This window comes from Arvicola amphibius, chromosome 5 (assembly GCF_903992535.2).
Source record: "Arvicola amphibius chromosome 5, mArvAmp1.2, whole genome shotgun sequence".
In the NCBI taxonomy this organism is placed as follows: Eukaryota; Metazoa; Chordata; class Mammalia; order Rodentia; family Cricetidae; genus Arvicola; species Arvicola amphibius.
The window spans coordinates 150,704,849-150,728,609 of NC_052051.1; the positions used below are offsets into that span (position 1 = coordinate 150,704,849).

Genomic DNA, 23,761 nt, shown 5'->3' on the forward strand with positions numbered 1-23,761 from the left:
AATACCACTAAGGCACTCTTCAGTAATGAGCTGATGAAGAAATCTGGGTAGGAGATATGGTTTGTTGAAGTACTGCTTAAGAAAACAGAAAAACCTTAAGAGCTTTGGGGTGTACTAGGGAAGGACATTAAACCTGAGTATTTTGTAGAACTAGACTATAGTGAATGTAGTAGTCACTTTTTCTGTTAGGACTAAATGTTCAAATACATGAGCCCATGGGAACGTTTCTCATCCAAACCACATTTTCCCCCTGTACCCCAGTAGTCTCATGGGTATCTCACGTTGCAAAATGCATTTGTTCAACTTCAGAAGTCTAAAATCTTTAACAGTCTCAACATTTAAAGTTTAAAATCTCTTGGGCCTTAAGGCAACCTAATTGACCTATAAAATTTACATGCTTTCAACACACAATCACACAATTGTACATTCCTATTCCAAAAGGGAAGAGTGGTGTCATACTGAAGAAAGATTGAACCGAAGGTCTCAGGGTCATGTGTTCCACATTTATGAGTATTGAGTTCTTGCCTTTAGCTTCACTCAAGGTCTTTGAAGAGTCCCTTCCCTGCTACACATTGTCTGGCCTCAGCAGCTATGAAACCATGGAGGGACAGTGAAACCCCTCGATACTTTGTTGTCTCCCAATCCAGTACTGTGTGGATGACACTGCCTAGTGTTTTTGTTTTGAGACAGGGTTTGTGTAACAGTTCTGACTGTCCTGGAATTCACTTTGTAGACCAGGCTGTCCTTGAACTTACTGAGATCTGCCTGCCTCTACCTCCTGGGCAACATTGCCAAGTTTAGTTGCCAGCTTGGGATGGACCCTTGGATCACAATTTATAGCAGCCTGTGGTGTAGTTATTTTCTGGAAACAAGAACTTTTTAGGTTTTTTTTTTTTTTTCCATTTTACAAATTGGAATTTTAGCTGGTGGGGTCTTGCTTTGAAGGCATCTTTTCAGGGTAAACTGGGAGGGTTCTCTTTTAATGGCACTAATCTAAACAATAACAGCTTTAATCATGGGTTGTTTGGCTGCAACGTTAAGCTTCCTGATGCTCTTCTGTTCCAAGTTTTTTGTCTCACTTGTCATTGTTTTTAATTGTAGTCCTAGAGAGCAATCAGTAACAATCATGCCACAGACTAAATGTGATGCTGTCTTGAAATTTCCTCCATTAAATTAGTATACCACTTTTTAATTTAGTTTCATGCAAGTTTTATTTTTAAATGATTTATGTATTAACGTATACAGAGTCCTGTCTGCATGTATGCTTGCAGACCAGAAGAGGACACCAGATCTCATTATAGATGATTGGGAATTGTAGTCAGGACCTCTGGAAGAGCAGCATGTGCTCCTAAACTCTAAGCTGAATGTCCAATAGTTGGGCAGAAGAGAGAAAGGTGGGGCTTGCAGGCAGAGAGAATAAATAGGAAGAGAATCTAGGCTTGAGAAGAATGAGAGGAAAGGAGAGAACAAGGAAGAAAGAGGGACGCTCCTGGGACTAGAAGTCAGACCACTGCCTGCCAGACATGAGGAAGCAGAAAGTAGGAAAGAAAGAAAGGAAGAAAGGAAGAGAAAAAGAGAAAAAAAGGAAGAAAGAAAGGAAAGGTAAAAAGCCCTAAGGCAAAACATAAAGAGAAATTGGTTAAGTTATAAGAGTTAGCAAGAAACAAGCCTAGGCTAAGGCTGAGCATTCATAACTAAGAGAGTAACTAAGACTTGTCACGATTTGGGAGCTGGTCGTGGCTCCAAAGGCCTGGTAGGCCTCTGTTGGGCCAGTCTGAGTTCCTGGGGTGCCTGCCATTTTGTTTCATCTGCATGACCACCAGCTCCCTTGTCAGATGTGCTCTGGCTCTCTGGAGGAGAGAAATCGATCATGAGGAAACTGAATTAAAAACGAGTCTGGCTGTTGAATCCCCGTTGGCCTTCTCATTGTCTAATCTACGCGCTTGCAGGAGAAAATCCCACTCTTGTCTTGGTACTGAGCAATCTTCTTGGGAGGTATCTGTGAGAAACAGAAGCTAGAGGAGAACGTGAGCTTATAAGCAATGATCTTTAAGGCTAATTCATTTGATAAAAGTGATAAGTTGTAAAAATTCAAGAAGTGTGAAAATACCGAGGTGTATTGATAAGGACTGTGCACAGCATAGAGGGCCAAGAGGCCCTGGGAACCTACCAAGTTCACCCTTGTGAGTGTGGGGTAGGGACTGATGTGGAATAAAAGCTCGGAGTTTGGGGTTGCAAGAGGGGAGGGCCACATGAAAGACCGGGTACCATCAGCTTTGGGAAGACTAAAGAGACCAGGTAAGTACAGGCATTGGGATTTAGTTAGGGTGAGCGACAGGGAAACTCTGGCTGTGTGAGCGAAGAAAGCAGTGTTTTGCAGCTAAAAGCTTGAAAGTAACCTTGTAATTAGTTAGATATATGGTTAGATCCCTTTATCCAACTTCAGTGTGACAATATCGCCCCTTCTTCCGTTCTTGGTCCGTGTGCTGCTGGCAGGCATTCCATTCCAGGAGTGTAGCAGCTGTCCTTGGCTGACACTAATTAGGCCCAGTGAGGTGACAGTGTGACCCTTGGCTTGGGATGCTAATCTAAGGTTTATTTGGAATGTTAAGGAGTTGAGAGACTCTGTCCCTCCTGAGACCAGCACAGAGCTGCCAGGAGCTGCCATGTGGAGCTTGAGATGAAACCATCATAGCCCAGGCAGGTCCAGAGGTGCCGAAACTCACCGGGCTCTGTGATATGCTTGAGCTCTGAATCCAGCAGTGTAAGAGCCAATACTGGCCCCACGTGCCTCTACAAATTCCTCTCCCACTGCCCTTGATCTCTTCTCTCCTTCCCTCCTTTTTTCTTTTCTTTCTTCCTCCCCCGTCTTACCCTGTCTCTCATGACTCAACATTTTGTGTACAGAACATTTTGTGCACGAAATGTATATCATTGAAAGAGACTATGCCAAAACACTCATAGGAATTACAATGAACGGTCTAGTCAGTGCTTCATTATTGCATCCTTTCTGGGTAGTATTAACATTGCTAGCAAGAATATACCAAGTTTCTCATAGGCCCACAGATAGAGCACACACTTGTCCTTTAAAGTCAATACTTGCCAGGGTGATGAGTTTAAGGACATTTGAGGAGGGGCTGGAAAGGCTTCATGGTTAAGAGTGAGTATCACTTACTCTTCCAGATGATCCAATTTTAGTTCCCAGCACCCATGTGGTGTGCCTGTAACTCCAACTCCAGGGGTTCTGGCCTCTGCTGGTGTAGGAACAGAAGTATCCTCCACATGACTGTCCATGAGTATCTCCTGCAGGTATACATAAAAAAGTATACTTTAAGACCCACAAAACACCCCCATGGGCTAGTCAGTGGGTAAAGTGGGTAAAGTCAACTGTGAAGAGTTAAGTTCTATTCCAACTACACATAACATGGGCATGCATAGGTTTCCACCTTTGCCAAACACATTTAATAGATAAATAAACAAGTGCAATAAATAACAATAACAAAAGACAGTTGAAGAGTGCATTTTTCTGGCAGCCTGAAGAACCACTTTCAGTTTTCAATTGTACCATCAGGGGGTGGAAGAGAGTTAAAATTCAGAGATTTTAGAAGCCTGTGTCAGGAAAGCAGAGCCCATTGTCGCAAGGGGCCCTGACTTAAGACTTGAAACTGATTTAAAAGTAATATACATTACAAATTAAAATATAAGCTAGGCATAGTAGCACACTCCTTTCATCCCAGCACTTGGGAGGCAGAGGTAGTTGTGTCCCTGTGGGTTGGAGGCCAGCCCGGTGGACATAATGAGTCCTAGGAGAGCCGGAGCTACATAGTGAGACTCTGCCTTGAAAAAAACAAAACAAAACAAAACAAAAAAAAAAAACAGGAAAGAAATTAAAATATAGATAATGAGAATTGCATGTAATATATTTGTCCCAAACTTTCTGATGGCTATGGTGGCCATGCTTATAATTCCAGCAACATTGGAAGCTGAGGTAGAAGACTTGCTAATTCAAGACCTGCATAAGCTACAGAGTGAGTTCAAGGCCGTCATGGGTATCTTAGTAAGATGGTGTCTCAAAAACAAGCACGCAAAAAAAAAAAAAACCTAATGCTAGGACAGGTCCCTGGGTTCAACGCCCGGGGGGGGGGGGGAGAGAGAGAGAGACAGAGACAGAGACAGACAGAGAGAGACAGAGAGACAGAGAGAGAGACAGAGAGAGAGAACCAAATTAAAGGTCAAAAACTACCAGGAAAAGTCTTGGTACTGGGGCTGGAGAGATGGTTCAGCAGTTAAGAGCACTGCCTGCTCTTCCAAAGGTCCTGAGTTCAATTCCCAGCAACCACATGGTGCCTCACAACCATCTGTAATGAGATTTGGTGTCCTCTTCTGGCCTGCAGACATACATGCAGACAGAATACTGAGAATACTGTATACATAATAAATAAACAAATCTTTTTTAAAAAAAGGTCTTGGTACTGCCTCCAGTACCCCAGCTTCCGGGATGTATCCCTGTGCCATGTGTGGTCCACTCACCCCTGCAGTCCAGCTTATCTGGATGCACACCTCCTGATGCACACCTGGCCTCTTCTGCTCCTCGCAGGTGTAGCCAGGCTTCCCTGCCTTGGCTCTATCTCAGCTTATTATTTTATGTGCATGAGTCTTTTGCCTGGATGCAAAAAGTTACTGGGTGTTAGATTTCCTGGATCTGGAGTTAGGGATTGTTGTTAGCAGCCGAATGGATGCTGGGAACTGAATTAAGTTCTCTGGAAAAGAACTTCTTAGCAAGTGCCCCTAACCTCATTGTTGTGAATGCTCGTGAAGTCAGATAAAGAAATGGATGCATGTCCTTGGAGAGTACCAGGACTGGAGGCTGGCTCCCTCTCATCCTTGTCATTGCTGATGACCTTACTGGTGGGACTTGGGGTTAGAGTTTGTGAGCTTCTAAGTGCTCCTGTACTGTGCCTGGATCTAACTAGAACCTGTTGAAGTGGCAAATGCTTGCTTTGGTCTGATGGATAATGGGCTCCGTGTCCTTAGTCTTGGTGGCTTTAACCTCCATTCTCTCCCCAATGTCTCCCCAAGAAGACATTGCACCAAGTCTTTTGCCCTTGTTATGAAGGACAGACTTCTAACTTTGGTCTCTTCATCCCCTAAATAAGTGTGAATTCGGGCAACTCTTTCAGCCTCTCTGAGTTTCAGTCTTGGCGCTAGGCACACAAACAGAGAAGCACTTTGTCTACTACCTGACAAGGAAGGGTCTGACTTGCTCTGGGGTCCTATTTGGTTGGTTTCTTATGAGGCAAGGTCTCCTTACACTGTAGTCCAGTCTGGATTTGAAACGCACACTCTCCAGTCTGTTTCCTCAGTACTGGGTTTACAGGTGTGAGCCTCCTTTTTCCTTGGAGTCTATCAGGCCGGCGAGGGAAGCAGCCCGGCTCTTATTGATGGGTGAGACTGGTGGTGGAGAAGGGTCCTTAACTGAGTTCAGGTTAGGATGTGGAGTTGATGGGAAATATCGGTAATGCATTTTTCTTGGCATTTTAGACTAAAACCTGAAGTCACCAGGGCGGTGCGTGTTCTCCATTCGTTGTAGCATCGGTACAAATAGAAGACCGAGAGGGCCTGGTGGGAAGAGCACGGAGTGGGCTTCCGAAGGGAGAAGAACCGGTTCTGTCAGTCGTTCGTTCAGGGGTCCTACAGGACGGGGTTCAGACTGGCAGCCCCAGGCGCAGCTGCCTGAGTAGCCGCGCCCTAGGGCCAGGGCGGGCTGCCCTCTGCAGGTGCGTGGCGAGGGCGGGGCGCGGGGCGAGTGCAATCGGGCGTGGCTTAGGACCCGGGGCGGCTTCCCGGAGCGACAGTGGAACTCCGAAGTCGCGCCCGGACCTTGGCCCTGACGGTCGCAGTTCCCGGCGTGATTCGGCCCGCTGTCCTCCGCCGCCACCCGCTGTCCTTCGCCTCCACCCGCTGTCCTCCGCGTCCAGCCCTTGGCGCCGGCATGACGGGCTCGCTTTTCAAGGCAAACTTCTGGGTGAGTGAGCGCACGCAGGAGCGAGCCCAGGGTGGGCGCCTCTGCCCGGCGAGTCTGCTCCCGGGGCCGCGCTGAGTCCGGAGCGCGCCCTCCCCAGAACACCTGGGACCTGACGTCACCCCTGGTTCTCACACTTGAAAACTGACGCCCGAAAGGAGGGAGCCGGCAGGCCCCCGCGGTGCCGAGTCCAGCAGACCTGGGAGAACCGGGACATGGGCGTGTGAGCAATCACGCTGGGGTTCTCGGCTGGAGTTTTGCCCTGCCTGGCAGTCCCGTTTTCTGATTTCCTTCCCAGGCCCCAGAGCACCCCCGGAAAGCCATCGCGCCTGTGGGAGACCCAAGAGCTGGTGGTTCCTAGGTACCAGGTCTTCCCCCGCCCACACACACCCCGCTTCATTTAGACATCCTTTTCTCATTTCGTTACCCTGCAACTACTTACCCTTACCCTCCAAGGGTCAATTTTCCCCTTAACTGGGAGGAAGCACCGTTGTAGTTTTAAGGCAGGGTAAGACGCTGACTCAGACCTTTTTCTAGGACCCTGCCTGTTCCTCCGTTAACTTAAAGAGTTGCCTATCACACCATTCTTCTGCTGTGGCCCCAGCGACGACAGTTAGAGCCTATCGTGGTCCATTTGCTTGAGGTTTTGAGGTCCTTTGGGGACACTGACGGGAAGGCAAAGGGCTGGGTTAGCGTAACAAGGGTTAGCAACCTTCTACTTGGTCCTCATAGGAAGCCTGGTGAATTTCCAGACTTTTTATACTGTGGGAAAAAGGACAGACCTATATATACATTCACAGTAGGGTGATTATTTTTTGACTAACAGTTGAGGCACAGAGGCTTAAGCTGCTGGTGTGTTCGCACAGTCCCCGGGATGCCTGCAGCACATCTTTAGTCAAAGTGTTCAGGAAAAGATTGCTGTTGCCCTTCGACTCTGGATATCTTAGCTTGCGTTCAGTTAAGGACCCAGGACCCGTCTCCACCAGTCCCAGAAACCAGCAGTAAGAGCCATGGTTTCTTTTCTTTTCTTCTAAATCACCTAAAAACCCAGAGCTGGATGCTGTTGGCTCACACCTAAAATCCCAGCACCCTGAAGGCTGTGCCATCATCCTTAGAAGCCCTTGGCAGCCTCCAGCAGTCCCATGGGCATCCTGACAGGAATGGATAGGAGGAAGGGCAGAGTGGAGTCTGAGTTGAGACCTGGGTGAAGGTCTAGGGGTAGTGGCGATGGTGGTAGTGGTGGTGGTGGTGGTGGTGGTGGTGGTGTATGCGTGGGGGTGGGGTTTCTGGTCTGCTTTCAAAAGCTACCTGCGGTCCCAGTAACACTTTGCAAAGGTATCGTCCATCTCTAGTTCCTGCAGTTGTTTGATTCAAATAATGAAAATGACTGTATTGTTTACTGTGCGGATTATTAGGTTCTTTAAATGCTAACCCTCCCAGTTACCCTTGGAGGGAACTGACTCACCATGGTATTTTACTGATGAGGAAACTGAGTGACAGGGAGTTTAAGCAACGTTCTCAAGGCCCTAGAGCTGATGAATACTGGCCCAGAGCTCTGCATGACCTAACTGCTCCCCCACGTGTCTCCAAGGGGGTGGCATTGAGAGTGAGCAAGTCCCTCCAGTGCGTGTGGGACATGTCAGGCCACCATGTTCATGAGAGTCTTCCTTTCTCCTGCAGTGGGTCAGGAGTTCTTGGCAGGTAGACAAGATCTGACCACCAGTGAAATTCTCAGCATCAGCTTGCATGCTTGCATTGTGTATACCTCTGTTGAGGCAGATGGGACTCACGGGACATCAGGACCTGGGAGAAAGGGCACAGAGGGAGCTTGGCCACTTGCCAGGTAGTCATGCTTTTTAGGGAACAGGGAAAAAGACTTGACCGAGTGGAGGTTGAACAGTGACCGTGTTTCATGGACGAGAAACTTGTGACTGGATGAGGCAGAGGACTTGGAAAACATACGCAGGCACTGACTCCCGGGTTTAATAAACTTGTATGAAATATTTACTCTATATAAAGTGCTCTCTAGGAGAGATGGCTCAGAAGTTAGGAGCACTGGGCTGCTCTTCCAGGGGCCCGGGGTTCAATTCCCAGCACCCACATGGCAGCTCAGAGCTGTCTGTAACTCCAGCTCCAGGGCATTTGACAGCTCACACAGATAAGCATGCAGGCGAATCACCAGTGCCCATAGAATAAAAATGAAGTGCCCTCTGGTAGGTGTGGCATTTGCTGGGGTTCAGTCTGTCACCAGCTTTGCTGGAACAAAAGACATCTCCTGAGGGAGGGAGGTAGAAAGGGAAGGTGCCTTTTTTTTTCTTTTGGTTTTTCAAGATGGGGTTCTCTGTGTAGCCCTGGCTGTCCTGGAACTAGCTCTCTAGACCAGGCTGATCTCAAGCTCACAGAGATCTGCCTGCCTCTGCCTCACAAGTGCTGGGATTAAAGGCATGTGCCAGCACTGCCTGGCCTTTTTTGTTTTTGTTGTTGTTGTTGTTGAGAAGGAAGGTTTTGGCTATAGGTGTTTGATTCAAGAATATATAGAGGAGGGCTGACTGTGTCAGCACACATCTATAATTCCAGGAGTCTGAGGCAGGAGGATTGAAAGTTCAAGGCTAAGCTGGGCTATACAGCCAGACTCTGTCAGGCATACAGGGGAAGGAGGGTCCTGGGAATGGAGAGTAGTTAGCTGGTGCCAAGGAAACTGAATGGAGAAGTCTGTTCCAGGGTGGAGGTCATGGACTGGGAAGGGAGGCAGATATAGAAACCACAGAGATAGATATAATTAAAGCCATAGGCTAGGTTAGTCAGCTGCGGGTCAGCAACTGAAGGAAGGAGAGGGACCTAGAGCTTTTGTGGAAGGGGAACTGGAGAATGAGGTGGGGGGGTGTCCTGTAGGAGGAAGTCAGCAGGAGGAACTGGTTTGTGGAGGCAGAAGGAGGAGGCAGGAGTGACAATGAACAATATTTAGTCAGGTGTTACACCTGTAGAGGCCTGAGTACAAAGCTCCCTCTGCCCCAGGCCTCACCTGAAATGTCTAAGCTCACCCTGCAACTTCAGGCTCACCCTGCAGCTCCAGGCTCACCCCACAGCTCCAGGCTCACCCCACAGCTCTAGGCTCACCCCACAGCTCCAGGCTTGCCCCACAGCTCCAGGCTCGCCCCAAAGCTCCAGGCTTGCCCCAAAGCTCCAGGCTCGCCCTAAAGCTCCAGGCTTGCCCCAAAGCTCCAGGCTCGCTCCACAGCTCCAGGCTAGGTTGAGGAGTATTGAGGACATCCTGTCAGAGGAGTGTTTTCCAGGCGAGAAGACAGGGTATCAGCTAGCAGAGTTTGGGAGTATTCTAACATTTTGGACATTGCAAACCTGTCAGCAAGTCCTCTAGTGTTTGCTGGTCAGCAGCTACCAGCTGGTAGAGACCCCTCTGCTCCTTAGGAGAGGGTGCCCTGGGACAGTGCATGGAGCAGCATGACATCCAAGGCTGTCTGTCAGCAGGATCTCTGAGGTTAACTTGTGTCACTGGCTTGGTGACTTTGTGCAGGTTGCTTAAGCCCCAAAGCTTCTGTTTTTGCCTTTTCCCCTGTATACAATAGTGGAAATGATGCTGGTCTCTTCCACGAGAGCCTTGTGAGATTAAATTATAGAGTTGAGCGCAGTGACTTGTACCTTGTAATTGTTAGCTGTTGTTACTATTGCCACAAGTGACAAAGGAGAAAGGAAGAAGAGATAGTCGAAGAGTAAGCACTTTGGGGGCCGAGATGGCTCAGTGGGTAAAGCACATGCAGTGAAGTCCAGGGACCTGAATCCAATCCCCTAGGAGCCACCTCTTCAACCCCATTGTTAGGAGTTTTGAAAACAAGAACTCAGCCATGGTGGCTCATGCCTATAATCTCAGTGGCTAGGAAGCCGAGGCAGGAGGATTCCTTTCATAAGTTGAAGGTCATAACAGGCTGTATCATGAATTCTGGGCCATCTTGGGCTACAGAGTGAGATCTAAGAGGCACAACAGAAATCTATGTGATCAACCCTGATGAGGTTTGCCTTGTTATCTGTGCACACTCTTCTCATGGCTGAAGAGGCCTAACAACATCAGTGCAGCCATGACAGGCTGCAGACTAGCACTACTGGGACTAGGTCTCACCTTTACAATAACCAGGAAAAGCCACAGACTGTACCCTGCAGGGGACCAATCAGAATTAGGACAAACAAGTACTAGATGCTCCAGCACATTAAGAATAGCTTACCTAACTTGTATATAGGTTGTCAATTTCCTTGCAGCAATGCCAGTACCAGTCTTTGTTTGACAAGACTCCTGCCACCCCACGCCTGTCCAATCAGGAGTGCAACCCTCATCTGAATCCAGAATTCCCCAACGCCCTGTCCTTTACTCCTCCCTGCCCTAACTGAGCTCAATGCTGCTCTCCCTAATCCAACCACTGTGTAGGAGGGACAGAGAGCCCAATAGAGGCTTGCAATAGAGGCTCTTTGCTTTTGCATACAGACCCCTGGTGGTCTCTAGGGGGCTCATGACGCAGGCGGGGCAGTTGGGTAGGCAGTGCTATGCGATTTATCTCGGTTAACTTTGATGGTTCCACACCAGAAGGAGACAATTGTCAGTGACGTGGTTTCCAGAGCTTCAGCATAGATGAGAGAAGGCACTCTTGAGATGAGGGTGTGCTTAGACAAAAGTGCCTTTCCGCTGTGGGCATGCACAGGCGAGCATAGAACCAGTTCCAGAAGAGACAGATGAGAGTCACGTCCTCCCACCCTCGGGGGTTTCCAGGAGCCCCATCTGAGCTTGAGGTCCTGCCCGTGCCTGTACGACTTTTCTGGGCCCAAGGCTCTGGGTCTGGAATAGCCTTCCAGCCACGGTTAGCACCCTATTCCTGCCTTGGGTGGGACCCCTCACTCTACCTGGAGACTGTGCAGAAGTTTGGGTTCCTTCCTAATTAGCTCATTACCCAGCTATCAGCCCACAGCTGTTCCTCTGTTCCAGACCTTTGGCCCTAGAGTGGCCCCCACCCCGGTGCAGTGCTGGGCTTGCTCAAGGCTTTTCTCAATACTGTGTGCTTTGGAGCATGTGAAGTTTGCCTTGCCTTCCTTCCCTTTTTTTTCCTCTTAATACAGAGGGCGGGGGGAGGGGAAGCTATGCCAGCTGCTGCATATTGACTCCATGTGGTATTTTGCACTACATTTAGGATGTTTCTCTCTCTCTCTCTCTCTCTCTCTCTCTCTCTCTCTCTCTCTCTCTCTCTCTCTCTCTCTCTCTCTCTCTCTCTCTCTCTCTCTTTGCTGCTAGAGTCTCAAACTTGCAATCTTGCCTTGGTTTGCCATGTCGTGTAACACACAGCTCTAATTAAAAAGAAAAATGAAAAAAAAATTTAGATTTTTCAAAAAAAGTTTTAATGTTTTGCCTGAATGTATGTATATGTACCATGGGCATGTTTGGTACTCTCAGAGGTCAGAAGAGGCTGTTGAGACCCCCAGAACTCAGAGAAACTCTGTCTCGAAAAACCAAAACCAAACAAACAAAAAAACAAAAAAATTCCTTATTTTATTTAAAAAATTTAGTAAGAATGATATGGGACCTACCTTTCAGAAGAAAAAAAAAACAAACAAGAAATCCATGACAAAATTTGGGATACTTAGAAAGATTGAGGGTTTTGCCTGATTAAGGCAAAAAGTATAGTTAACAAAAGGACATGCTTTGAAAAAAATCTAAGTACTTTCTTATTAGTTACTGGTACCTCCCCTCCCTCATGTGGAATCCTACTGTGTTGTCTAGGCTGATCTCAAACTCTTGGCATCACCCCCTGAGTAGCTGGGTCTATAAAGTGCACCGCTGTCCAGATGGCACTTTTAGTTTTATTTGATGTGTATGGGTGTTTTGCTTGCATGTGTGTGTGTACATGCTGTGTCTACAGTGCCTGAGGAGGCCAGAAGAGAGTGTAGGATCTGGGAACCGGAGTTAGTGGTTGTCGGCTGCAATGTAAGTGCTGGGAGCTGAACCCTGGTCCTCCAGGAGAGTAGCCAGTGCTCTTAGCTCAGTGGTTCTCAATCTTCCGAATGTCGCGACTGTTTAACACAGTTCCTCATGTTGTGGTGACTCTCAACCACAAAATTTTTTTTTTTTATTGCGTCTTCAAAATTGTAACTTTGCTACTGTTACGAATTGTAATGAGAATATCTGATATGCAGGATATACGACAGGCAACCCCTGTGGGGTTGAGACCCACAGCTTGAGAACCTCTGCTCTGGCCCCCTGCTTACCCTTTCTTGACGGAGCCACTCAGGACGCTGTCTACCAATGACAGCGCTAAGGCTAAGGCTAGCGGAGGCCTTAGCTCTCTTATGCCACCATTCCCACCTCCCTATAAAATCATGACACTACTTTTAACTTTTTATTTAGAAAAAGAATTCAAAGTTACAGAAGTTTCAATGTTATAAATAATTAACATACAATATTTTCTTCACTTAGAGTCTTTGTTGTTATATACCATTTCTTCACATATATATTTCTGGCACTCAGGAGGCAGAGGCAGATGGGTCTCTGTGGGTTTGAGGCCAGCCAGTTTCCATAAGGAAACTGTTTCCATAAGGAAGAAAGAGAGAAAAAAAAAAACCCACTGTCACTGCCCACACTCTTAGGCCACAAGAGGGCTATTTACTCAGGGCTGCGCATCCACTGTGACCACTTCTTTGTTCTTGGTTTTCCTGGATAGCATCATTGTCAGTTTTTCCCTGTTTACCTTATTTCCTTCTTTGTCTGGAGCCCCACTCCCCGATTTCCCTTTCAAATGCTCCAGCGTATGGGGTACTTTCCCAGCCAGGTGTGGTATATGCAACTGTAATCCCAATACTTGGGAAGTTGAGGTTCAGACTCTTGAGTTCCTGGCCAGCTTGGGCTGCATAGAGAGACTGTGTTCCAAAACAAACACACAGAACCCTTCCTCCTCACATCTTTCTGTGGAGACCTACCTTCCCCAGGTACCCCAGGAACCCTTGGTCCTCTTTCCCACCTCCACTGGTTGTTTTCCAAGCCTGCTGCTGCTCAGCTGCCATCCCGGGCAAACATTCTATGTTCTTCTGCTTCGAAGCTGCCGTTTTCCAGATCCCAAGTCACTCAGAGAACTCTTAAAATGTAAATCAAGTCATGCCATTCTTGGTATAAATTCTTCCGGTGGCCTCTCATCGCAACTACTGCCTCTCTGAGCATATCACCTTCCACATCCGTACCACAGTGTCTTTGGGTCACTTGTCAGATAACGAATTGTTTCCCCTAGCCATGTCACCTGTCCTCACGACAGCCTACGTGTGCCACTCAGAAAGGTACGTCCATGTACTGTGATCATCGTGTACACTCTTTAGTGTTTTATACTTGAGTTAAAATACCATAACTTTATCTCTCAATAACTGGTACTGAGCTACATCCCCAGCCCCTAATAACTATTTAAAACACAAGGTACCATCCTCTTCCTGTCTGACAGTGAGTAATTTCCAGAGCTTTCTATAAAAGATAACGTTAAGATGCATGATGTTTTTGGTGTCTAATTCTGAAAACACACAATAGACAGCCTGTCTAGCCCTGTTGCTGTGTCGTTCAGTAAGATCTCTCTCTCCACAGTGATAATTTCACCCTTTTCCCACTTGAACCTCTAACTGCTGTGCTAGTCTTCCATACTTTTGACATTGCAAGATGATATTGTCACAAATGTGTTGGGCTGAGTTCATAGCTATCTTGGGACACATGGAGCCCTGGGCCACAGGTGGGACATGTTTGCTTGAGTCGACTCCGTTAAGAGACTGAACAGCAGCCAGTGACTCCTCACCTTCTGAACAGATAGGTTTAGTCTCCACTGAGAACCAGGGAGCTTCATACAGCAGTGCCCAGATAACGATCATGTTCTCTTTCTCATCACTAGTTCCCAAATGGCCATTGCGGGGCTAAGCATGGACCCATATTCCTACGTGGTTAGGCTTGTAGCGCCTCGTCCAGCAACTCACGAATGAGCCCAGGCTGGTGTTGCTGAGCAATGAATACAAGTCAAAACACCACGGCAACAGTTTCCTCTCTTGTATTTATTGAACACGACAGAATCCTTCTTTAGCCACAGTTTCTCTTTTTGAGTTTTGAGTTATTTATGGTGAGTTATAGCTCAAGTATATTAAATGGAAAATTCCAGCAGCAGGTAATTCACATTTGAAGTGGCACACCATCCTGAGCAAAGCTTCAATCTCAGGCTTTCTCCCTCTGTTTGGCCTTGCGTATGAATCATCCCTTGGTTCAGTGTTCCCTCTGGAGGCATTACTCTGTTTAGTTAAAAATCTCTTTGGAGCTCAAGATTGTAATGTTGGTAATGCCAACATAAAAAGGAGAAGTCCTGTTTCCTTTAATTCAAAGTAAAAGCAAAATAAGTTTTTTTGTGGAGACCACTTGTATATAAAATATATATTTAATTAACTTTAGCTGTGTGTGTCTATGTGTAGATATGCCCATGAATGCAGGTACCCTTAGAGGCCAGGCATCTGGCTGTCCTGAAGCTGGTTCTACAGGTAGTCATGAGCTGCTGGGGACCAATCCCAGGTCCTCCACAGCAGCAGAATGCACTATGATCCACTGAGCCATCTCTTAAGCCTCCCTCCTGTAGCTTTTTCGTTGTTGTTGGTTTTGAGACAGGGTTTCTCTGTGTGACAGCTCTGGCTGTGCTGGAACTCACTTTGAAAACAGGTTGGCCTCAAACTCGCAGTGATCCACCTGCCTCTGCCTCCTGAGCACTGGGATTAAAGGCGTGCGCCCCCACTGCCAGGCCGTCATATAGCTTTTATTACAATATATATTACCATTATCCCTATGATTATTGTATTTTCTTTCTTTCTTTTCTGAGATCGGATCTAGCTATATAACCCAATCTGTCCTCAAACTCACTATGTACTGCAGCCTGGTCTTGAACTCGACCTTCTGTATCAGCTTCCTAAGTGATGGGTTAAAGGCATGTGTGTCAATTCTATGTGCTGTCTGGGCCCCGCTCAAGCTTCCTCGTCTGTCTGTCTGTCCTGTCCTGTTCTGTCAGGACTTCCTTTTCAGGTAGGATTTCCATCTGACTCCTGTCCATAAGGGTTGTTTACCTTGATGGAACAGTCCAACTTAGGGTCCCTGTCAGGCCGACAGACTTCTCTGGCTGACACAGATGTCCTTACAATCTGTGGATGAGGGGACCTGGTGCCATGGCTTGTTTTCTTCCCTTATTTTTTATTTTGTGTGTCTCTGTGTGGATATGAGCGTGGTCACGTGTGCATGGAAGCCACAGAGCAACTCTGTGGCATGTGCTCTTCCCGTCTACCAGGAATCCAAGTCTTCAGGCTTGAGGGGGAAGCACTTTACCCACCGAGCCATCTCACTGGACCTGTCAGTGACAAGTCCAACGGAATGCGTGTGCTGCACATTCAAAACACTAGTGTGCCATGCGAGGTCGATCTGCCTGACGGCTGTGGCTCCGTTAATCAGCAGGGCTGATTGGGCTGATCTGGCTGGCTAGGTGGGTGTCCCCTTCCTCTGTCACCACTCCATGTGTGTACTTTCTAAAGCTGCATGCTTGGTCAGTGGAAGAGGATGTCCTTCCTGGAATAGAGGAGCATGTGTCTTCCATCAAGGGTATATGGGTAGCTGCACTCTGCTCCAGAAACCACCCCAAAGGGCCCCATCAGCAGGAAGCCTGTCTGCTCTCTGAGGGACGGGAAATAAGTCCAGTTTCAGATGGGGAAGCTGGCCACCTAAAGGGACTCGGGCCTTTGAGAGTCTGGGTGTACAAAGACTGCTGCCCTTCCAGAGGGACTTACTCAGAAAGAACAGTACCTGGAGAAGGCAAGGCCGCTTGCCAAGTGTAGTGGCAGCCCACCCGGCCAGGTATCACTTGAAATCTCTAAGCTGTTTTACTCAGTGTGTGAGGGATTTCCGGAAAAACCGTTCTGCGAACCACTCCGGGCTTTCTGTTGGACTGTGAAGAAACTGAGATGTGCGCCCACAGAGTGTAGTGTCCTTGAGTTAAAGTTACGGGAAGAAATTGAGGTGATAAATGAAAGTGAACTCTTAAAACTTAAGGGATTGTTAGAACCCATGAAATTTAGTTCCTAATCTCTTTCTGTCATGCGGATCTGGGGATCGATCTCAGGGCTTCAGACTTGGCTGGAGGCCACTTTACCTGCTGAGCCGCCATCTAACAGTGGCCCTGTTCTAGAACTTATAGACCTCTTGCTCAACTTCCTAAGGACTAGCATTACATGTACACACCACTACACTAGCTCATTGTGAGATTTTTGGAGAAATACATTTATTGTAGTAAGAAATAGTGTGTTATAGCTGGGCGGTTTTTGGCATGCACCTTTAATCCCAGCACTTGGGAGGCAGAGGCAGGTGAATCTCTGTGAGTTCAAGGCCAACCTGGTCTACAGGTCGAGTTCCAGGACTTCTAGGACTGCTACAAAAATATTAGCATGTTATAAAGCAAGTCTTTTTTTTTTTTTTTTTTTTTTTTTTTTTTTTTTTTTTTGGTTTTTTCGAGACAGGGTTTCCTTGTAGTTTCTAGAGCCTGTCCTGGAACTAGCTCTTGTAGACCAGGCTGGCCTCGAACTCAGAGATCCGCCTGCCTCTGCCTTCCGAGTGCTGGGATTAAAGGCATGCGCCACCACCGCCCGGCATAAAGCAAGTCTTTTGAGTAGCCCAGTGTTTTATGTTTTCTGAAGTTATGGCTTCTCCCTCTTTCTTTCTCTCTCTCTTTCTTTATTCTTCCTTCCTTCTTTTTAAAATCGAGGTATTCATTGTGAAAAATACAATATTCTGTAAGTTAAGAAAAACTTCTGAGTGCACCCCAAGAAATAGTGGTGAAGTCATGTGCACCCTGACAGTTTGTGTAGAGGTTTTACTGGAGGAAAACAGCTACTTCGATGTCCTTGACTGAAGAGCGGTTCTCCTCTTCCCCTGGCTGTGAGTCTTTAGGAGAGGCACACAGAGTGGTGAAGGACAAAGGGAGAAGGCCACCTAGTCAGTCAGATCAGCCGAATGAACCCTGAGATCAATGGCACGGCAGATGTTGTAGCCAGATGGTCCTAGAGTCTGTCACGTGTGGCTTGATGTTATTCAGTGATCTGCTCTTCTAGGAAGCCCAGTGGAAAGCTGAGTCTTTTGAACAGGGGTAAGGGTGAGACTCGGACTAGGGTAAGAGGAACTGCGATTGGTTGAAAGTTCAACAGGTGCAAAAAGCCCTTCAGTAGACATTATAAGTAATTCTTTAACATAGTGGGAAGTAAGTAGCTCATGATGAACAAATACCAAAATTGGCATGAGGATGCTGGGTGTCTCCTTGGAGCAGAAGCTCATTTGCTCTCCCCACCTATTTCCTTATCCTTACTTAAGAGTGATCCCCCTAATTCTCAAAAGAGAATGAAAGTGAATTGTAAGAACAGGGAAAAATGTTTGACCTCACTCATAAAATTCAAATTTAAAAATTCAAATTAAAACTAAAATAGTGGTGGTTTATGCCACAACCCCTGCACTCCAGAGGATGAGGAAGGAGGATCTTTGTGAGTTCAGAGTCAACTTGGGCTACACAGTGAGTCCAAACCCTGCCTCAGGAGAGGCAAATAAGGCGCATGCTGCCAAGCCCGTTGGCCTGAGTTTTAGTCTGCAGGACCCATGTGGCAGAAGGAGAGAACTGACTCCCAGAGGCTGTCCTCTGAGCTCCCCGCAGTCTGTGGCACAGCGTACCACCTTCCAGCACCAGTAACAAAGGAAGTCAATGTATAACCAAAATGCTTTGCAAAAGACCCCCACTGGGCAATGGTGACACCCGCCTTTAATCACAGCACTCAGGAGGCAAAGGCAGGCAGATCTCTGAGTTTGAGGCCAACCTGGTCTACATAGTGAGTTTCAGGACAGCTAGGGCTATAGAAAGAACCCCTGTCTTGAAAAACAAAGCAAAACAAAAGACCCACAACCGCCCCTACCAGGAACTGATAAGTAAAAATTGTAATTCTTCACTTCTCAAATTCAGCAAATTAGGAAAAACCTCACCTCCATAGACTCCTGTGGGAGAAGGTGTTGGTCCTTACAGAGGCAGGGGAACTGCTGGGCGTGTTTAGGAAGGGATTTGGCTCTATGTGTTAGTGTGTACATTTCAGCATTGTTTCTCTCAACAGAAAGCTTAGAATCGTCTGGGTTAAGCGGTCCAGTGTAGCTGGGTTGGTGGCACATGGCTGTAATTCCAGCTGAGGCAGGAGGGCTTGGGTTGACAGCCAACCTGAGCTACACAGTAAAGCCTTGTCGTGGAAAAAAAAAAAAAAAGGAAATACAAAACCGCGACAAGGTGTCCAGTTGATGGCAGAGGGTCCAGAATTGCCCGCACCCTTGCCAACCATCATAAAAAGAGCAAAAGAGTCATATAGAGCCATTTGCCTGGTGCTCCTCACCCACGGATGCTTGCTCTCCAAGGACTTCTTATTCAAAACTGCCTTGCTGAATGCGATCCAAACTGTTTCCTCTTCCCCTCACCCCTACCTCTGCATACCCTATGCTCTACACGATAGACTCTGAATTTCAAATTTTCTAAACAAAGTAATCTGCTCTATCCCTGGTTTTTCACCTACAACATTCATTCTAGGTATTCATTCCAGTCCGGGAGGTGCTGGACTCCTTTGTGTTTTTTTGCGACTGAGTTTCCTGTAGCTCAGGCTAGCCCCCAACTATATATAGCCAGTGATAACTTGAATTTCAGATATTTCTGCCCTAGGACTGCAGGCATGTGCCACCATGTGGGCTGGATCTCTGTACTTCTGCTATGTCACTGATTGTGCGCAGTCCCAGAGTGCTGAGCAGCACAGGCTTTGGCTCTATATGGTGATGTTACTGCTGGTTCATCTTGGGCTATGTATGGCTCTGTATGGTGATGTCACTGCTGGCTCATCCTGGGTTTTGGCTCTGTGTGGTGATGTCACTGCTGGTTCATCCTGGGCTATGGCTCTGTATGGTGATGTCACTGCTGATTCATTTCGGGCTTGTAGCACAAACTCGGATTCTTGTCAAGATGGGGGTCAAAGTTCTTCCTTTACTGAGTATCTGTTGAGAGGACTTCTTTTGTGCTACACGTGACACCAGATTTTGGGAGCTTTTATCCTAGTGTGTGAGACACCTAGTAGCTAAATAAATATGACTAAGGATTTGGTGAGTGCAATGAGGGAAATATATAGAATATATTATAAATATTGTATACATATATAATTAATTTTTTTCTATCACTTCTTTATCGATTTAGCAGAGGCTGCTCTAAAACACACAAACTTACCTTGCGGTCTCCCTCCCCCTGTCTTCCTCTCCTCCCTTCTACCCCCTCTTCCTCTTCTTTCCTTCTGTGTTTGGGGTCAAGGGGCTCAAGCTTAGGGACTCATAAATGCTAGGCTGTGCTCTTGACATGTGTTTCCTGCCCCTCTGACAGTCCATACATTTCCCTGGTCTAAAATGGGCATATATTTGTGGGAGAAGACTGGAGGGGAGGAGCCACGATTTAGTCAGAACCTTTGCCTGGCTCTAGACCAGCGGTTCTCAACTTGTAGGTTGTGATTCTCACGGGTTGCATTTTAGATATTTACATCATTATTCATAACAGGAGCAAAGTTCTATTTATGAAGTAGCAACAAAAGTAATTTTCTGGTTGGGGTCACCACAACATGGGGAACTGTATTAAAGGGTCGTGGCACTAGGAAGGTTGAGAACCACTGCCCTAGACTCTAGAGTCTAATTTCAGGAATTGGCTCATGGGTTACTTTCATTTTCATTCTAAAAACTGACTAATTAATTTGTGGGCATGTGTGTATGGTGTACACACATGAGTGTGTGTCGGTACATGTGTTAATGTGTACTGGTGTGGAGGCCATAGGCATCATCCTCAGTCACACTATATATATATATATATATATATATATATATATATATATGTAATGGTGTATATATATGTGTGTGTGTATATGACTTTATATGTATGTATAAAATATAAAATTATATATGTGTATTTTATATATGTATGTATAAAATCACTGTGTGCTATGTGGGATTCCCCTCTGTATTCTGTAAATACCATTGGTTAATAAAGAAACTGGCTTGGCCTGATAGGGTAGAACAGAGCTAGGTGGGGAAACCTAAACTGAATGCTGGGAGAAGGAAGGCAGAGTCAGGAAAGAAGCCATGGAGCCGCCACCAGAGTCAGACATACTGAAACCTTGCTGGTAGGCCACGAGCCTCATGGTAAAATATAAAATAATGGAGATGAGTTAATTCTAGATGTAAGAGCTAGGTAGCAATATGCTTAAGTAATTGGTCAAGCAGTGATTTAATTAATACTGTTTCTGTGTGGTTATTTCAGGAAATGAACAAGCATCCTCCCTACAATGTGTGTGTGTGTGTGTGTGTGTGTGTGTTTATTTATTTGATACAATGTCTATGCTTTTCACTGAACATGATGGAGTTCACTCACTGGCTGGACTGACCGGCCACTGAGCCCCAGGACCATCCTATTTCAACTCCCCAGTCTTAGGGTCACAGGCAAACCCAGCTTCCTTGGGTGGGCTCACTATGGTGAACGCAGACCCTCTCTAGTCCATGACTTTCATTTTCATAAACAGATTCATGCATGGTAGATCATGCCTGTAATCCTGGCATATGGAAGGTTGAGGCAGTAGGATTGCTTTGAGTTTGAGGTCTGGTTACAGCGTGAGACTCTGACTGAAAAAACGCAAAGCAAACAGAAAAACACCACCAAACCCCCAGCAACCACATCACCCTATTCTTAAGGAGCCCTGCAGTTACGTTGGGTCCACCAGGATAATTTAGAATAATCTCCCATCTCAAAGTCCTCAATTTAATCATAATTGCCAATTCCACTTCACCTGTTTAATTATTAAGTGATTCCGGAGATTAACACTTCTTTTTCAGGGTGGGTGCTCCTTTTCGCCTGCCACACCGAGTATCTGGTTCGGAGACTTACTGATCTGTGTGGGTGACAGTCTGATCTCAGGGAATGCCCCCAGAAGGTGACAGGAGGTGGAGAGGTGAAGGGTGAAGCCGAGCAGCCCTGTGAAGGGCTGAGGATGGGGTGGGAGGATGGGAGGGCTGGAAGTGACTCGTCCTTCCACAGGAAGTAGCCCAAGTGTGGTCCACCCATTTCAGAAAGTCTAATTTGCGAAAATGATCAAGCCACTAAAGCCTTGCTTCTAGAAAGGCTAGAAAGCTGCAGCATGCCGTTGGTCATTTCTAACAATTTAATTAATAATTACTTTAGCTTCCTGTAGCCCAGGCTGGCATAAAACCTTCTATGTAGCTTCAGTTACCCAGTACTGAGACTTTAGAGATGTACCACTATGCACAGCCCACATTTTCAGAAGATTTTAATGATTAATAGGAGAACTTGGTGAGTGTAGTTGCTCCAGCCTATAATTCCAGCAGAAGCCATGACTTCCTGTGAGTTTGAGACTGGTCTACCAAGAAAGCTCTAGGCCAGAAAGACTACATAATGGACTCTATTTTAACAAAACAAAACAGCCCCATAGATCTACTGGTTCAGGAGTTTTATTTAAAAATAAAAAAGATTAGTTACTTAATTAAAAAAAAAGATTTCCCATGTGTCCTCCCCACCATTCTTGGCATATTACTTTAGTGCAGTGCATGCGTTTCAAGGGGCACAGTAATGTAGATATGCTTTGTTGTCTAGGGTCTGTAGTGTGTCATAGACTTCCTTTTCTGTGTTTTGTGGGTTTAGACAACTGAATGACCACATCTCTACCGCTGTAGCACCCACAATAGTTTTTGCCACCTATAAATCTCTGTCCAGCATTCATTCATTTCTTCATCTTTATAGTTTTGCCTTTCCTAGAACATCACATAATTCGAATCATGCCATATGCACCTATTAAGCCATTGACTTCTTTTATTCCAGCAGAGGGTGTGTAAAATTCTTCCATGTTGATGAGCTTCGTGTCACAGGCTGGAACTGGGGGACATGGGAGGGGAATCCTCATCTCTGTGGCTTGATAATGCTTTTCTCTTGGTCTCTGAATGGCTCCTCATTTTACGGATGTACCACATTCTGTCTGTCTCTTCCCTTATTGAGAATTTTGGTAATTATGAATGCAATTGTTATGAGCAAGTGTGCAGATTTATGTGGGAATAGCTTTTGATTTAGGGTCAATAAGTCATCAGGTGGAGGTCAGCTGAATGTCATTTTTGTGTAATTAATATTTAGGTACTTGGACTGTCTGTACTCAGAGGTCGTGTGAGCTATTTATTGGATCCATCCAGATAAGAAATCAGTGAGCTACAGGAGACAAGGCAGCGGACTTTGGCAAGTGTAATGAAAGAATAATTCCTGTAACTTCCTTTTGAAAACCCCAACATTTGATACAGGCCCAAGTCTGAAATTTGAATATATAAAAGCATCCTATTCCTGAGGTTATGGCCTGAAGTGTGGAAAGCCCCAAGTGCACTGAGTTTTAGATGAACTCAGCAAAATGGCAACTGTGAAACTAAAAATAAATCAGGGCTGGGAATGTAGCCCGGTGGTAGATGCTCTCACTGAGCATGTGCAAAGCCCTGGGCTCCATCACCAGCTGTGGAGCTACTGCCAAATGCTAAGACTACACTAATCTTACCCAGAAATACTCCAGGACAGCAGAAATTGTAAATTTAAAAACACTTATTTTTATTGTTTTAAATTATGTGCCTGTGTGTGGGAGTGTGCCCTGTGAATGCAGGTGCCCTCTGAGACCGGAGTCATCAGCTCCCCCTGCAGCTGTAGTTACGGGGGGGGGAGGGTGTGAGCCACCGGTGTGGACACTGGAACCTGATCCCTCGTCCTGTGCAAGAACAGTACATACTCTGAACCAATGAATCGTCTCTCCAGCCCAGACATTGCCAAGTTTGTAAAGAGTTAGTAGGAATAGGTAGAAACAAGGACCATATGTTTTTGGGGATTTGGAGAAAGACTAACTTAGAGGACAATTTGGGGCAAAAGGAGACCCTGTTTCAGAAAGAAAACAACCAAAAAAGCAAAACAAAACAAAAACAAAAACAAAAAAACCCCAAAACCTAAAACAGAAAACACGCACGAAGAAACGATGCAGAGTTTGAGGCTTGCCTGGGCTTACAAGAGCATACCTAAAAAAAAGTGAAATTTTAAAAAATTAAGACTTTGGTCAAATTGTTTGTTTTGTTTTGAGTTAGCAATTCTTCTGCCTTAGCCTCCCAGCACTGGGGTTTAACAGGCATGTGCCATTACAACCAACTTGTCTTTGGTCAAGTTGTACCTAGTCCACTGTAAAGGTAGAAATTCGTTATGCGACCTCTCTCTCTCTCTCTCTCTCTTTCTCTCTCTCTCTCTCTCTGGTTTTTCTCTGTAGCTTTGGAGCCTGTCCTCGAACTAGCTCTTGTAGACTAGGCTGGTCTCGAATTCACAGAGATCTATCTGCCTGCCTTTGCCTCCCGAGTGCTGGAGGCACCACCACTGCCTGGCAGGCGGCTTCTTTCTAAGATGTAGCACATTAAGGCCACAGGGCTATAGGAAATCACACAGACTCTTTGATTCTAGAATGTCTAGGAAATGAGATATTTTGATGAGTTGTACTTTGTGATGATTGATTGATTGATTGATTGATACGTAATGCCATTTAATTTCTGGTTCAGAGGAAGACTATAAATCCACCTATGCCTGG

At 46.2% G+C, this 23,761-nt stretch overlaps 1 protein-coding gene across 1 annotated transcript in view; it reads left to right on the top strand.

The window, feature by feature from the left end:
- The first annotated feature begins 5,852 nt into the window (after positions 1-5,852).
- The window catches only part of Pstpip2 (proline-serine-threonine phosphatase interacting protein 2), a 75,322-nt gene continuing 57,413 nt past the window's right edge, over positions 5,853-23,761 (top strand). The window contains exon 1 of the mRNA XM_038331180.1: positions 5,853-6,025. Coding sequence (XP_038187108.1) covers positions 5,993-6,025 — 33 coding nt within the window. The 5' untranslated portion in view covers positions 5,853-5,992. The remainder of the gene's footprint in view (positions 6,026-23,761) is intronic.